This window comes from Alnus glutinosa, chromosome 1 (assembly GCF_958979055.1).
Source record: "Alnus glutinosa chromosome 1, dhAlnGlut1.1, whole genome shotgun sequence".
Lineage (NCBI taxonomy): Eukaryota > Viridiplantae > Streptophyta > Magnoliopsida > Fagales > Betulaceae > Alnus > Alnus glutinosa.
The window spans coordinates 18,843,492-18,860,239 of NC_084886.1; the positions used below are offsets into that span (position 1 = coordinate 18,843,492).

The 16,748-nt window shown below is 37.4% G+C and overlaps 2 protein-coding genes across 2 annotated transcripts; one reads left to right on the plus strand and one right to left on the minus strand.

The window, feature by feature from the left end:
* Positions 1-589: 589 nt before the first annotated feature.
* On the plus strand, positions 590-6,916 carry LOC133876136 (methylenetetrahydrofolate reductase (NADH) 2-like). The gene is made up of 11 exons (XM_062314423.1): positions 590-1,148; positions 1,241-1,301; positions 1,419-1,501; positions 1,619-1,792; positions 3,359-3,532; positions 3,643-3,743; positions 3,869-3,980; positions 4,921-5,001; positions 5,084-5,261; positions 6,069-6,403; positions 6,552-6,916. The coding sequence occupies exons 1-11, from the start codon at positions 744-746 to the stop codon at positions 6,633-6,635; spliced, it is 1,788 nt and encodes a 595-aa protein (XP_062170407.1). The 5' UTR covers positions 590-743; the 3' UTR covers positions 6,636-6,916.
* A 2,654-nt stretch (positions 6,917-9,570) lies between these two features.
* Positions 9,571-13,522, minus strand: LOC133858645 (uncharacterized). The gene is made up of 3 exons (XM_062294118.1): positions 13,001-13,522; positions 12,166-12,372; positions 9,571-9,956 (listed from the first exon to the last, which is right to left on the minus strand). Exons 1-3 carry the CDS (start codon positions 13,457-13,459, stop codon positions 9,813-9,815), a joined length of 810 nt encoding a protein of 269 aa, XP_062150102.1. The 5' UTR covers positions 13,460-13,522; the 3' UTR covers positions 9,571-9,812.
* Between the last annotated feature and the right edge of the window lie 3,226 nt (positions 13,523-16,748).

Below are 16,748 nucleotides of genomic sequence, written 5' to 3' on the forward strand. Positions count from 1 at the left end.
TTTGGAGGAGTTTTTAAAAAATTACTATTTGAAAAAGTAAAAAAAAAAAAAAAAAATTGCGTTTGTTAGGCAATGCGTTTTTAAAAGAGGACGATTTTAAATGGTGAACAACAAATTAATAGGCGAATGCAAACACGACCCTAAATGGTAGTAGGCTATTTAAGCATTGATTGAACTTGGTTTAAAGTCATGTTAAATGTCTTAAAGCAATCCATTTCCTTAAATTTGATCAACGGCTCTCAAGCAAACTCGCAGCTTTTTTATTTTCCTGAATAACGAATATATCTAATATGCGAGGGCGTTGTATAAAATGTTAAGTTTTAGTGAAAGCTCCATGTGAGTTGAGCTGAATTCAAATGCAAGACTTGTGAAAGCAGATCACGTGGTTCCCTCTTAATATAGTTAACAATTATAAAAACATTTTTTCTTTTCTGAAAGATCAAACATATTTGATTTTAAAGAAAAAACCAAAAGAACGCAAGAGAGATGGATCCGATTCCGCAGGTCAGAGTCCCGGGGTTGTTGGCACCAACTATTTTGTGGGTCTATAGGCTAAAAGCTCTCTATAAAAGGGGAAGCCACACTGCTTAGCTCTACGTGACAACATCCCTCATTCCCGGGGACCACATCTCTCTCTCTCTCTCTCTAACAAATGATCTGGATCTGAATTCTAATCTAATAATAATAACAAAGGAGAGTTGAAAAGCGCGCAGTGTGGTGTCGGTGAGATCAGAAGCGGAAAGATGAAGGTGATTGAGAAGATCCAGGCAGGGCTTGCGGAGGAAGGGAAGGTGGTGTTCTCTTTCGAGTTCTTCCCGCCCAAGACGGACGATGGAGTGGACAACCTCTTCGAGAGGATGGACCGCATGGTTTCTCACAACCCCGCATTCTGCGACATCACTTGGGGCGCCGGTGGCTCCACCGCCGATCTCACCCTCGACATCGCCAACAGGATGCAGAACATCATCTGCGTCGAGTCCATGATGCACCTCACCTGCACCAACATGCCCGTCGACAAGATCGACCACGCCCTCTCCACCATCAAGTCCAACGGCCTCCAGAACGTTCTCGCTCTCCGCGGCGATCCCCCTCACGGCCAGGACAAGTTCGTCCAGATCCAGGGCGGCTTTGCCTGCGCCCTCGACCTCGTAACTCTCTCTCCCTCTCTCTCTCTCTCTCTCTCTCTCTCTCTCTGTGCCTACACATACACACATTTCAATGGTCTCTGTTTTTGCTTTAGGTGAAACATATCAGAGCTCAATATGGTGACTACTTTGGCATTACAGTTGCTGGTTATCCAGGTTGCTATTATCTTTTTTGATTTTATTGCGGCGAAGATAGATTTATGAATTTAATTAATTTTTTTTTTTGGTTTTTGGCTATTTCTCATAATGTTTTACTTCTACTTCTCTGCTCAGAGGCACATCCCGACGCCATAGGTAGTAATGGTGTGGCTTCACTGGAAGCTTATCACAACGATCTCGCCTATCTCAAGAGAAAGGTGTTGCTACTAATCTACTGTAACTCCTCTTTCTGATGAATCTGCCCTTATAAATACATTGGACGAGCATGCTAGTGATCTTCCTGAATTTTATTGATATTATGTTTTATTTTATAGGTTGAAGCTGGAGCAGATCTAATCATCACCCAACTATTCTATGATACTGATATTTTCCTCAAATTCGTGAATGATTGTCGCAAAATTGGAATAACTTGTCCCATTGTTCCTGGAATTATGCCTATTAATAACTATAAGGGCTTCATACGCATGACTGGTTTTTGCAAAACAAAGGTATGCAATCTCTTTTGAGACATATATTTGTGGTGGACTGTATTGTTCTCTCTCTCTCTCTCTGAATGTGTGTTTGCCTGAAGAGTGGAAATGTCAGATGTATTGGGATGATGCGTAGGGTTTGTGCCTTTCTGAATGCATCAAACTAATATGATTTTTGCAGGTTATCAATTTATCGGTAGTTTCTTGAAATATTTAAGAATCAGAGAAAAGCTAAGCGGTGGCTTATTGGGATCAAAATTTCAATATAGAGAGCCCCCCTAACCAGAGTTATGCAAAGTTCTGTAAGTGCCTGGTATGGGGTTTGAATAGCATTATGGGATAAAATGAATCTGTTCAAATTTGTAGATTCCATAGCCCTTCTCCTTCCAAATAGCCCACTGGATAGAAGGTCAAAATCATGAGATAAGAGACTAGAAGGTTGATTACCCTCTAAATCATGCAGAGATTTTTGTCTGGAAATCACGCTGTTGATGACAATGACTGTCAAATTTTTTTACCTGAATCTTTAGATTACTAATGGTTTCCAATATGACTAGCAGGTCAACCCACTTTCCCATGTTGGTGCAGATACACCTTAAAAGTTGCCCACATTAAGAAAGTGACAAACCAGTAATGGGCACCTGATAAGTTATATGGCAACAGGCCTCTTCCTTCTTCATTATCAAGGGAAATAAAAAGATCAAATAACTGTTATTGGAAGCATATCCAAGCCAATAAAGTTTATATGGGAGCACCACTACTGGTAGTTGTCCCCATAAACCAGTAACCAACCTTTCATCACCATTGCTGTAGCCAGTGTCCCTCATGAAAACCAGCTCAACTACTTACGCACCATCATCATTGACAAGCCAATGTTATTCGTTCTTTCGATTTTAATCCTTTTATACTGTTATTTATCAGCTTGGTACCTCTATCTGAATAACTGATTTCTAGTGCGTTCTTCTAGCTCAGCTACCACTGATTATCTCTACTGATATTCGCATGGCATGGGAGTCCTAGAAAAATAGGATTCTCTGCGTGTGTGTGTCTCTCTCTCTTTGTGTGTGCGCGTGCTTGGGAGGATGGGGTTGTTTGTTTATGTTTATATCCTCTTCCACTGGTGAAGTTTTTTGGGCTACTCAATTTCTCTATGATAATTGAGTATAGATTTAGAAGATGTGAGAATTCTATAAACTAATATTAATGAGTAGAATCTCTTTCAAGTTAATCTTTTGCCACTTGTCAAACCCTAAAACTAGATGATGTCAAGCTTACTAGTTGTAGCTGAAATGGGGCGACACTGGATGTTGTACATCAAAATCTGCTAAATTTTTTGGAAAATTGACACAAACTTTTGAAATTTTTTTTTTGTTTTTATCATTCTTGTTATGGTTGGGATACTTGTCTTGCTGTTTCCACGTACTTATCAAAAAAAAAATTTTAAGGTGAAAAATTTGTCCTTGGATGTGTTTGCTAAATGTTCACTCTTTATTGTTATGGTGTATTCTGTTAAATATAGACATTTGGTGGTTATTCTAAATACATCAATGCGATATAATGTTTGCATTTATTAACATATTGTAGATACCTGCTGAAGTTTCTGCTGCCTTGGAGCCTATTAAGGACAATGAAGAAGCTGTCAGAGCATATGGAATTCATCTTGGAACTGAAATGTGCAAGAAGATTTTAGCTCATGGGATTAGGACAGTGCATCTTTATACGCTAAACATGGAGAAGTCAGCACTAGCTATATTAATGGTTGTTTCTCATATCCTCATCAATTGGTCTGGCTTGGGACATGCATGATATTATTTAAATGATTAATACTTGCTACAACAATTAGCCCTGATAATAGAAGTACTTGGCAGAATCTTGGTTTGATTGAAGAGACCAAAATTTCAAGGCCCTTGCCCTGGAGACGCCCAGCGAATGTTTTCCGTGTCAAGGAAGACGTTCGTCCAATTTTCTGGTATGCAACATCTGGGACTGCTATATTTTTTACTAAAAGTCAGTAATTTAATTCGGATGCAATGAACTGTATTAAAATATGGTGAAATTTTCAAGAGATCTTATTTTCCTAGTCAATGATGGTAGGGCTAATCGTCCAAAGAGCTACATTTCAAGGACTACAGGCTGGGACCAGTACCCACATGGGCGATGGGGTGATTCTTGTAATCCATCATATGGAGCATTAACTGACTATCAGGTGGGCATGAATCATACAGCTTGATTTTTTTAAATTTCATACCAAATTTATAAAAATTCAGCAAGTTGAACCTTTCACTAGATTTCATTTCTTGGTAATTTTGAAAATATTTTTGGCAATCTTGTATGGCATGATAACAAGGTACTGTGGTTTTTAAAACAATGTAGCATACAAGTAATAAGGCAGCAATTTAATGGTTTCTTCTCACATTTGTTCATAAGGTTTGGCTTGAGGTGTTTCTTCATTGGTGCTGCAGTGCTACCAGTTTTTGTTGGTTTTACATACATGTTAATTACGGTGTCATTGGTCTTTTGGTCTTTAGAAGCAGTACAACTTTATGTTTCTAATATGGTTTAGAACAATATTACTACATGCCAATAGTGGTAGGAATAGTGTGATCTGGTTTAAGATAAAGTTTAGCCTTGTGGAGTTGTCCTAGGAAGCCTATTGGTTGAATCAATAATTTAAATGCTCTGAGCAGTGGAAAGTCGCCTCTATGGTTGCTGAAATAATATGCAGACTCTTCAAATGGTGGTTATCTGGGTTGTTTTTGGTAAGTTGTTTATCTCGATTGTAACAGAACCCTGATACCAGAGAGAATGCAGAGGTCCAGAGAGAATGCAAAACCTCTGCCTGTCCTCTTTATCAATAATACCATGTGTATTTTTTTCATCCTTCTAGTAGTTTCTTTAAGAAACTCCAGGATATTTCTTTCTATGTATCCGGTGCTTCTACAATGTCTTGCATGCCTAGATGATATTCCTCAATTAATTTAGGTTTGATGACTGGAAGTAGCCTTTGATGAGACACATGACCTGGTTTATATCTTTCTCCTTCTTCTTCTTCTTCTTCTTCTTCTTTTATTTTATTTTATTTTATTATTTTTCTTTTTTAAAGTATTGGCCATTTATGAGTTCAAGTTGTAATTTTTTCTGAACAGTTTATGCGGCCACGTGCACGTGACAAGAAACTTCTTGAAGAATGGGCTACACCTTTGAGAAATGTTGAAGATATTCATGAGGTACAGTTTCCATTTTTAGTGTATTAGTCTTATTTCATTCTCAGAGAATTGATTAAAATTTGGTGTTGGATTTGTTTGTCAGAAATTTAAGAAATATTGCCTTGGAAAATTGAGAAGCGGTCCTTGGTCAGAATTAGATGGGCTTCAGCCAGAAACACGAATTATAAATGAACAGTTGGGAAAGATTAATCTGAAGGGCTTCCTTACCATCAACAGCCAACCGGCAGTCAACGGGGAAAAATCTTCTTCCCCATCTGTTGGTGAGTAAAAACTGTTGTGTGTTTGTCATGGAAATGATTATGTCTTTTGTGTGACACTGATATTATTTGTTAGTAATGATTTGCCATTCATTTGAATCCTACTGTTAAGAATATAACTTGAGGTGTACAAATTGTTGAAGAATCAAAGTGCATGGAGCTTTTTGGTGCTATAAGCTGATGTTAAACTTTGATGCCTGTGAAATTCCTAGAGTGATTTGGTTTTTATCCCCATTCAAGAAGATTAGATACTAGTTACGTTTAGTTAGGGGTTTCATTACATTTAGTACACATGGAGAATGTGGGATTCTAAATTTAAGATTGTGTTTATTTACCCAGAGTACATTGCTGAGATTTCGTGTTGTAGTTTGTTCTGGTTGTTGAGCTTGACCTACTGACTCCAGTTTGTAGTTTCAATTGTTCTGTGCCGTTTCTGCTGTTTGGGTTTTCGCTTTTAATATTCAAATAATGAAATATAGTATATATTAATTGACAGTGTTCTATCTTTTCAATACTGTTAATCTGTTCCATATTTTGGTCCCCACGAAGAATACTTGTTTAGGATGTGTTCTACGTGTGGTGCTTATTTTACTCAAGGATTGCTGTGACCAAGTTACTAGTATTCTGTGAGGGATTTGTCTCTATGTTTTTTATTTCGAAAGATTATCTGATTTAACTTTTCGTAGTTTCATTCTGATTAAACTTTTTGTAGTCTTTTCTCAAAAAATAATATTTTAGATATATGATTTGGCATGCAAACCACATTTGATGTCTCTGATTTATTTTGGCAACGATTGGTGTATGGTTCAGGATGGGGCGGGCCTGGAGGATATGTTTATCAGAAGGCCTATGTAGAGTTTTTCTGCTCTAGGGAGAAGTTGGATGCACTTGTTGACAAATGCAAGGTTTTCCCATCTCTAACCTACATGTCTGTAAACAAACAAGGGAGTTGGATATCTAATGCCAGCAAAACTGATGTGAATGCCGTAACATGGGGGGTCTTTCCGGCAAAGGAGATCATCCAACCAACCGTCGTGGATCCCACCAGCTTTCAGGTGTGGAAGGATGAGGCATTTGAAATCTGGTCGAGGGGATGGGCTTGCTTGTACCCGGAGGGTGACCCATCCAGAAAATTGCTTGAAGAGGTCGGCTGCATTCATTCATAAATGTTGAATTCATTTATTTTTGACAAACACACCATGTCCCCCCACCACAGACGCACAAACACATTTGTTAAAGGATTCAGTTCAGTGATCTGATACTTATAAAATTCATTCAATTGAACTTTTGCAGGTCCAGAGCAGCTATTTCTTGGTCAGCTTGGTAGATAACGACTACATCCATGGTGATCTTTTCGCTGTATTTGCGGATTTCTGATATGAGCTGCGTTTCTTCCCTTCTTCCTCAAAAGGCCGCGTAAGCCATTCAAACTGGCGCTTTTCTTGCGTTGGATTATATAATCTTACTGTTGTTGGAATGTGTCAAATTATAATCTTATTATTGCGTTGAAATAACAATCCATTGGGATTTTCATACCTCCCCTCCCCTGCTTCATACTGCAAATTAAAAATATTTGAGTGACTAGTAAATTCACTGGTCGATTGTGTTTGGATATTTTTTATTGGATTTCATAGAAACAATCTTATTATTTGTAGAAAGCACCAATCAGCAAATAATTGTACGGTGCCCCTGAATTTTTTTCATAGCGTAATTCCTTCCCATTTATGATTTAGTCTCAGCATCACAGCATCAGCATGCCGTTTCTGGTCTTCTTGTTTGCTGACGAGGAACGTCGGTTTTCTGTGAATGACTTATGCAAAGTGAATAATTATAGCGCCGGAACTGTTCCACCGTTCCTTTTTTTTTTTTTTTTTTTTTTTTTTTTTTTTTTTTTGAAGATGCTTTGATAAAGAAAAAATTTTACAAGAACAAAATTACATTGACTAGGCTGGGCAACCCAAAGACACAAAAGAAAAACATAAGAATGTAAGTACGTGAGGGCAATGCGTTCGAAGATGCGGGCCCAATAATTCTTGGCACGGATGCCTTGAATCCAAAACTACCGGTGAAGGGGGTTTTTAAATTTGGTGCATTAAATCCATGGGATCCAAACACCAAACTTAGTAACAGGACAGACAAAAAAGATAATAAGCCCAGAAAAACAAACACAAAAAATAAAGACAAAAAAACAAACACAAAAAATAAAGACAAAAAAACTGCAAAAACTCGCAAAATACATTTTCAAGGGCCACTAAACCACCGGCAGAAAGCGGCCAAAGCGGAGGAGGTGGGTGGAGAATTGCAGTATCACAAACAGGCAATGGCGTGTGGAGCACACGCTCTGGCGCGTGGAGTGCACGCTCCGGCGTAGAGCAGTTCGTTGATGAAGCCGCAACTAGCGAATCCAAGCTGGAAGGCTATAGAACCTAGTGGTGTGGAGGAAAGAGTGAAAAGGCCGCCTGAAATTAGTAAATCTGATTCGAAAAAAAAAAATAGATCTAAAAACTTCAAGAAACCAAGGGAACCAGGATTTAAAGCGGAAGAAGGAAGGGGAGACCAATCTAACGAAGGAGAGGTCGACGCCGATGATGGAGCGGACGGATAGGAACTCCGATACTAGCCGGAGAAAGTTTATTGGGTTGTTGATAGGGTGGTTGAAATAGGAGAAAACTCTCAAAAGGTGTGGATGTTGGTGTGTTTGGGTGGAAAGAGGAGATTTGGAAGGGAGAAGGGAGGGGGGGAGCATGAATCTACTTTCTATTCATTTTTTATAATCTTTGCAAGTGGACGCTGTATGCAAACATTTAATAAGATCGTGTTTGAGGCCGGAGGGATGAGTAATTCTACATACATCAAGTGTCCATTAAAAAATGATGTGGCTTTTAAAATCACCATTGGACGTGTGATTGATCAAATGAAAACTTTGATCAAATTGTAATTTTAAAAGCCACCTCATTTTTTAATAAACCTTTAATGTATATGTAGAATTACTCCAGAAGAATCATTCCTTGAGTAATTCTACATGTTGATTAAGTGTCCATCAAGTGTTCAAAAAGAAATGAGGTGCCTTTTAAAATCACTTGATGGACACTTAATGTATATGTAGAATTACTCCGGAAGGATCATTCCCTAAGTAATTCTACATGTACATTGTGTCCATCAAGTGTCCATAAAAAAATGAGGTAACTTTTAAATTTACTATAGGCGTGTGATTGATCAAATGAAGATTTTGATCAAATGGCAATTTTAAAAGCTACCTCAGTTTTTTATGGACATTTAATATATATGTAGAATTACTCGCATTCCCTCCCTTCAGGTGGTATGTTGGTCACAATAGCACAACATGAGCTCATCAAGTTGCACCGAAGGACCAGGAATCCCTACAGTATCTAGGACCTCATATTTTAGACCTAATGAATGGTTAGAATAATGCTACGTCATCCACATTTACAAAAAGTCTTCAAAGTGGGAAGATATGGGTGGCCACCCACCCACCCCCAAAGCGGTCTATGGGATGACCAACCATCTCCAAATAGGCTTAGGGGTGGTTCAGTTACTCCCAAAAACTATTTTAGGGAGGGTTGACTATTCTCATTAGCTCATTTTGGCTAAAACTGTTTTTGGAGTAGCTGAACCACCTCCCATCAACCATTTAAAGGATGGTCGATTATCCCCATCGACTCTTTTTAGGGCGGCCAACAATCTCAAAAGTTGTATTAAGGATGTTAGTCTATTAGTCCCCCCTCCCCCATCAACTACTTTTGGGGTGGTCGGCCAACCCCATCAATTGTTTGGGGGTAGTCGACCACCCCGCAAAAACTATTTTGGGGAGTATATGACCTCCCCTATCAGCTGCTTTGGAGTAGTCGATCACCTTTATAGGTAGTTTTGGGAGGGTATGATCATCCATCTGAAGGTAGCCAGCCAACCACCTCTTTCTGATTTTTTGCTCTTTTTCTTTTTTTAAAAAAAAAGTTTGAATGACATGACACTTCTTCTATAGGTTCGAGGACCTTTTCCAGTTCACTTGAACCAGAGAAGAGCCAGTTAATGGCTAGGATTACTTTAGAAATATCTAAGGCCTAAAAACGGCCATATCATCAAACCGTGATGGACCTCCTTCTCACCCAATGTCCTCTTATTCTCCGCACAACACCCTCCTCCTTTGTCTTCCACCCTTTTTTTTTTGGGGGGGGGGGGGGGGGTCTGTTAAAAGAATAGTCATAGACACACTTTTTTTTTGTTTACTAAGCATATACATATTTTATTTTAAATCCAATTAAGAAACATCAAGACAAGGATGACAACAGTAGGATCGAAAACCTCATTCATATAGATTATTGGCAACTGAAACAAGGATAAGCAATCAGAACCAGTGACATGTTTAAAGCAACTGACAAAAACTTAATCCTCAAAATTTTAGAAGTACATGTTTATAAACTAGGAATTATTACATCAACCGTTTACAAAATACTCACAAATATCATATGCCAGCTCGGATATTAGGTGTTAAGAAGCCGTGCAACAGTTAGTCGCATGAAGTTGCCAATCCGATCAGGAGATATTTGCATTCTTCAAAGACGTGGAGACCACCGCACCTGCAGATGTCCGCATTACATGCACCCCAAGCATAGCAGTACAAGAAGCGTCTGTCTTAAGATGAGGTTGCACCAATTCCCAAATCTTTTTCTTTTGAATCTACAGATTGTCATGCAGAAAAACAGTAGAATGCAGAAAATTAATCCCTCTAAACATAGAAATGGAGTTATAAACTGTATAAACAAGTAATAAATCATCACTCGTTGGAACTTTCCCTAACAATAGGAAAAAACAACCCTGAAACAGGGGACTTCCAATATTGAAGATAACCCCATTAGAAAGCACGACTGATTAGAAACCAACATACAATATGTGATTGCCAACGGCATTCAATATGCTACTAATGCTGTAATCACAAAGAAAATGGGACCTGTTGGCATTTCAGATTCTTGGCATGTTAGTTTGGTAACCAATGTCTGTAGATTACACTAATTCTCAGTCTGGGCAGACATTGAAGTTAAGTGCAAGATAATAGTTCACCTTCACCGTGGCTTCTCTTTAGTGACACACATGCACAAACAAACAACATTTGTCTTCACACACACACAAAGAGAGAGAGAGAGAGAGAGAGAGAGAGAGAGATGGCCATCTGAGACAGCTATGGAAGATTTATTCGCTGTTGTGTCTGCTACTTTGCAATCTTGAACAGTACTAACAGATCAACAGTTGTTCTTTTCTTTCCTTGTTTAAATTCTTGGTTTTTAAATTTCAGTATTACTGCTTGCATCATGATCTTTCACCAGTTAGCTCAATCATATAGCCAAAAGAAAATTACCATCTTAGCAAAGATAATTCTTAGTATTTCAAGGAAGCTGCATAAACCCATAACATATTTACACTAAAGATGACGGTTGCAAAATCCCAACCAGCACAAACCTAGGCCATAGGGCCTGAGAAACTGGAAGACAATGGTTGTAAAAATCACAGTATTGCACTATAGCAGGGGATAATAACCTTTAAGTACGCCAGAAAAGGTATATTGGATTAAATGTACAAGCAACATATACTTTTTGTGGTTTCAATTTGATGAAATAAAGCTATCAAAGAGCTAGTAATGTTTCTAGTATTTTGTATAAGTTTTCCAGCATTGCCAGAGTTGGTGGAGCAAGACACTTAAGAATGTAGTAGCTACAATTTTCTTTTGGGCTCAAAAACTAGCAGTCTATATCGCTTTAGACTGAAGTACTAACAATCAAGATAAGTCACATAACTATTACTCGCAGTGGAAAACAAAAGGCAAGTACATCAATAAACATGAAGGAGAATCAACGACAAAAGTCTAGATAGAGTAAGAAGACTTCTACACATGTTTAACTCAAGAAACTCTGCCGGGCACGTAACTTATGAATCAAAAAAAGAAAAAAGTCGATTCACATAAAGAAAAATACATGGACAAAAATGCACCAGATATCTTATTTGAAAGGTTTTTACCATAAGACCTATTGCTAGTACAAAAACATGGTTATCATCATCGAAAAGGAGAGTGAAATATATATATATATATATATATATATATATATATATATATATATATATATATATATATATATATATATATATATATATATATATATATATATATATAAGTAAAAGGAGAGTGAAATATTTGACACAATGAATGAAATAATCTAACATTAATGCACTCATAAGCATGCTAACATGTGACCAATATGCAAAGTATGAGAATTATCCTCCAAGCCTAAACTTTTTTTTTTTGATAAGTATCTCCAAGCCTAAACTATTTTGTATTATAATTGAGTTTCCATGCAAATAAAACAACTCAAATAATGAGTTATAGTGACCAAGATATTTGTCGCGATAATTGTTTATCCACTGGTAGACAGGCAAACAAAGTACTTTCTGGAATTTCTTTCCTTTTTTATTTTCTTTCTTTCTCTAGTTTTAATAGGACAGTTTATACTTGAATTATGTTTTCTTTTTTCTTTTTCTAATGCAAAAGAAGGGGGGGGGAGGGGGGTGGACCGAAGGTTGAAACTCTACCTAGGCGTGACCATAGTAACACCTTATCCATTGGGCACCTAGCAGGAGGGGCCTAGACAGTAGAAATCACAGACGTTCCCTCAAAACGGGCTAAGTCATAGCCTGACCCCAAGGACATAGCAATAAGAAGCCGGTGGATAGGGATTAGTGGGCATGAATCTCGTCTCCTTAGCATTGTGCCCCATGAAGACCTGAACCCTTGTCCTCCCCTCACCAAACCCAATGGGAGTACGCCTCTTACCACTAAGCCAACCTCTCCAGAGGTTATTACTTGAGTTCTGAAAGTAAAGAACTAAAGAATTGATACCTGATTCGGTGTGGCAGCAGCAGGTTGACTTTCTTTTTCGTTTTCTGAGCCAAACCATACTCTTTCACCAGTAAGTGAACCCTCAGGAGGTACAAGAAGCTCAACATTCTCATGCGATGCATCTGAAGCAGCCATAAGCATTCCACATGACTTGACACCACGCATGTTCCTCGGCTTCAGATTAGCAAGAACAACAACATTTCTATCCTACATGTAGATTTTCATCAAACACGATCACATGAATATGATCTTGAAATTTCAACTGAAAAGCCATTTATGCAGTTTCACTGTCTATACCAAAACGATTAATTTTTATCCTAGCAGAGTGTGACAATCCATTGTCCAACTGAAATAATCTCATATAGATCCTTACAACTCCACAAAACATTCAAAGGTACATTATATATGCTTAAAAAAACTATCAACAAGTACCTGTACAGAAGTCTATATAGAAGAAGAAAACTTTGAACTTTTCAATTTTATAAGCAGATCAACCACATGAATTTACTTTCCTTTCTTCATTTCTCCCAAGGTTAATTGGAAATCAAATTTTTGGCTACTCTTGATTGAACACTTCCATTGTATTGTCTGTCTGAATAGATATTGTTACTTTCTCTTGAAGCATGGTGATCAAATTTGTTCCATTGTATTGTTGGAACAAATTACAATGGTTCATCTCTGCCCGCATTTCATATTTCTCATTCTTTAACCTAATTCTGAATCTAGTTTTTTGGATAAGGCAAGGCCGAATCCAATTATTGGCGAAATTAATATTCTTGGAATTGCATTCCTATGTAAATAAAGAAGGTATGGAATTGAAAAGATAGAGAAATACCTGAAGTTGGTGAAGGGGAATATAATTAACGAGGCCGCTGCAGATGATTCTGGGCTCAGGCTCGCCAACATCCACCTCCTCCACGTAAAGGGAGTCAGCCTCCTCATGCCTCCACGCCCTAAGGACGCGGCCGACCCTTATGTCCAGCGTGTCCGCCGCTTCCTTTATCATCCTCGTCTTCTTCTCACCGTCGTCCTCAACATTATCATCGGCACCGGCGGTCAGGCTGACTGGAGTCACCGCCTCCGTGCAGAAGGAGGGAAGCCAGCGTACGCTTCGTCTTCTTCTTCTGTTGTTATCGGTGGAGAAAAGGGGAAGCGAGTGGAATGTGAGGGGACGAGGATGAGTTTGGAATTGAGTGCATTTTGACAAGGACCAAAGCAATCGCGCACCGCCAGCCTTCAGAAAAACGTTTGCAGAAGAAGCGATGGTGTTTGTTGGCAATGGTATCACTGCCATCACTCCTTCGCTCCACTTAATCAGCTCCCGCTGGAGTTGGACGGAGAATTATGGATTTATCTTCTTTTATCTATACACAAAAAGACACGCACAAACGGCTATTTCTTTTTTTCTTTTTTTTTTAAAAAAAAATAGTTAATATTATTTAGCCTCATAAACTAACGGCCCTTTTTTTTTTCTTTTTTCTTTTTTCTTTTTCTTTTTCTTTTTTATTTTTTTATTTTATTTTTTTATTTTTTTTATTTTATTTTATGAAGCACTATAAACTCATAAAGGCTCTTTAAAGTGTCGATCGGTTATTACTTAACCCTATTCGTCAGTATTGACCGTTATGTTAGATGAAAAAATAAATTTAACCAAAATCTTTTGAAAATACCCTTATTTTGATTATTGAAAAACTAAAATTATCCTTTCTATTTATTAATTAGTAGAAAATGAGCACGGGTAATTGTGATTTTTCAATTAACAAAATGAAGGTATTTTCGAAAGATTTTGGTCAAATTTAATTTTTCATCCAACATAACGGTCAAGACTGACAAAAAGGGTTAAGTTGTAACAAATTGGCAGTTTGAAGGGCCAAAACATGACACTTCTCCGGCGATGTTTTATCAAAAATGGTTGTTAGTTGTATGAATATAGTTTGGGAGGAAGCTATTTGTGAAGATCGGGATCCATGACAATTATCCATTTGAATATCTAGTAATTTAGGAAGGTAATATAAGAAAGCTCATGTAGGATTTACATGTCCAAATAAATTTTAGTTTGTTCAGCTACCTACTTAAACATATGGGTTCCATATGATTTCTCTTGTATTACTTAATTCAAATTACTAGTAATTCGGGTAGCTATTTATCGTGAAATCCATGTCCGAGTTGTGAAGGGCTTCTTTCCGAACAAATGCCCCTTAGTCGGACAAGAAAACTCCTCTCGCAAACCCTTGTCCAAAAGAGTCTGTAAGAGCAAGCATTATTGATGAGATCACGTGCTCTTTTAGTTTCTTATTCAATTGTTAGTTATGACAAAAGTTTACTTCAATTCTTATTGAGTCATTCCGTATCTAAAAGATTAAATTAATAAGAATAAATATATTTAATTACTTAATTAATATTTTAATTTTTTTTTTTTTTTGTTCACTTAAACTTTTCATCAACAATTGAAATATTTAACTAAAGTTGAGGCTAAATTATAAAATCAAAGTTCAAACTTAAAACTTTTGATATGATATCATGTTAAACCATAATTTATGTCAAAAGCTTAAATTGAAATAAAGATAGAATTTAATTATTTAATTAAAATTTTAACTATTCTCACCATCATAAGTCACATAACTAAAAGAACAAAGAACAAGCACTCTAGCTTAGATGACGTGCTCTTTCAGTTCTGATTAGAATACGTTGATCTCCAATACGTTGATCTCCTATCCTTAAAAGACTTTCACTAGAGGATGAGAAAGAGAACAGATTGAACAATGAGTTAGTGAGAGTAGAGGTGACAATTTATGTTCGGTGTCAAGTTCAAGTTTATCTGAGACATAAATATAAGATTATATTGGTTACACTTAATTCAATACGTTTAATTAAACGGGTCCAAATCTTCAATCCTAACTTACTAGTTTCATGTCAAAAATTGACAGCTTTAAATTAAAGTGAGGACAAGCAGCGACCTTTTGTATTGCTTCCTTTCCTTTTTCTTTTTAATATTTTTGAGATTATTACTATAAGAATACATTTATTTTTTTGTCAGGGAGGATTTGCAGAGCTGAGCATGGGTAAACTGGAATATCTCCAAAATCCTCATTACAAAGTTACAAGACGGGAATGTTGTAGGAGAGTGCTCAAAGTGATACCCATGTTAGAAAAATATGTTTGGTCATCATGCATTACATCTCCGGCATATTCTCTACTTTAGCCAAAAAGTTAAATTTAACTATTTTTAGCCTTTTTTCTTCTCCAACAAATTAGCTACTTTAACCATTTTTCCTTAACAGTGAACAGTAAATAGCCAACAATGGCTATTCACTGTTCAACACTACAAACATTTTTTTATTAATATTATCTCACTCTCTCACTCTCCCCCTTCGTCCCTCCCGGTCCTGATGCCCTTCTTTCCTCCGCCCCTCTCGGTCACCACCACTGCCCTTCTTTCCTCCATCCCTAGCAACGTTGTTGTTCTCATCCAAGACCTCGCCGATGAGCTCGTCCTCGTCGACATCAAGCCCGACAAGCTTCGCGGCGAGATGCTCGACCTCCAGCACGCCGTTGCCTTCCTCCCCCACACCAAAATCCACGCCTCTATCGACTAAGCCGTCGCTGTCGGATCCGATCTCTGCATCGTCATTGCCAGGGCCCGCCAAATCCTCGACTCGTCTAGGTTTTGGTTCCTCGTCGTCGATCATCTCGACGCTCGCCGATCCTCATCGCAAATCCTCGATCGCTCGGCTTCGGCTCTGTTGGGATTCCTTCCATTTTGCTATGTTCGAATACTCAAAGAAATGAGACGGGTTGGGGTTGGGGGAGACCGGAGAGTGAGAGGGAGAAGTGAAAAAAAATAATAATAATAAAGAAAAAGATTAAACAACAATATTTTAAAAAAATGAAGAGTGGAATAGAGATTATTGTATGAGTGTTTTTAAGATAGCCAATGGTTAAAGTAGAGATTGATACTTTTTAAGTAGCTATTTTAACTCCAACTGCTGGAGATGGCCTTAATCAAAGTAGAGGAATGCTAAAGCTTATTTTAATATATTTTTGGTGTCCATCTAAAAGGACATAAATGTAATAAAAAAAAATTGCATCTATGTCCTTTTGGATGATATAGATGCAATTTTTTAATTTTTTTATTACATCTATGTCCTTCCATATGAACATCAGAAGAACACTAAAATGAGTTCTAACATTCCTCAATCATAGTATGCACAACAGAATACTGATCCTAGAAAAAATTTAATCAAGATAAACAAGCCTAGATTAATTAAACTAACATATTCAAGGTACTTACAAATCGAAATCGACATCCCCTAAGCTACTAGATGTGAGTCTTTAAGGGATAAACTAGATGTGTTAATTACACCAATATATCAACCCGAAGTCATTCTTGTTTCTCCTAATCAAGATAGATCATTAAGGTTGACATGTTATAGTATAGATGGATTTCCTAATTCCATTTATGACTACAAACAATCTTTTATAAATTATAAGGACCTATGACTATGATTTTTTGTGTGATAATCTCATTACTCACACCTTAATCAAATACAATGTAACTTAGGGACCTTACATATAAATCATAT

What these genes read in the sequence shown, in the direction of transcription:
- LOC133876136 (XM_062314423.1), top strand. Translation starts at nt 744, where the DNA reads ATGAAGGTGATTGAGAAGATCCAGGCAGGGCTTGCGGAGGAAGGGAAG. An exon ending in TCGCCTATCTCAAGAGAAAG is followed by an intron (nt 1,502 to 1,618) that starts GTGTTGCTACTA and finishes TTTATTTTATAG; the next exon opens with GTTGAAGCTGGAGCAGATCT. An exon ending in GAGCATTAACTGACTATCAG is followed by an intron (nt 3,981 to 4,920) that starts GTGGGCATGAAT and finishes TTTTCTGAACAG; the next exon opens with TTTATGCGGCCACGTGCACG.
- LOC133858645 (XM_062294118.1), bottom strand. Translation starts at nt 13,459, where the DNA reads ATGGCAGTGATACCATTGCCAACAAACACCATCGCTTCTTCTGCAAAC. An exon ending in TTCCCCTTCACCAACTTCAG is followed by an intron (nt 12,373 to 13,000) that starts GTATTTCTCTAT and finishes ATCTACATGTAG; the next exon opens with GATAGAAATGTTGTTGTTCT. An exon ending in CTGCTGCCACACCGAATCAG is followed by an intron (nt 9,957 to 12,165) that starts GTATCAATTCTT and finishes GACAATCTGTAG; the next exon opens with ATTCAAAAGAAAAAGATTTG.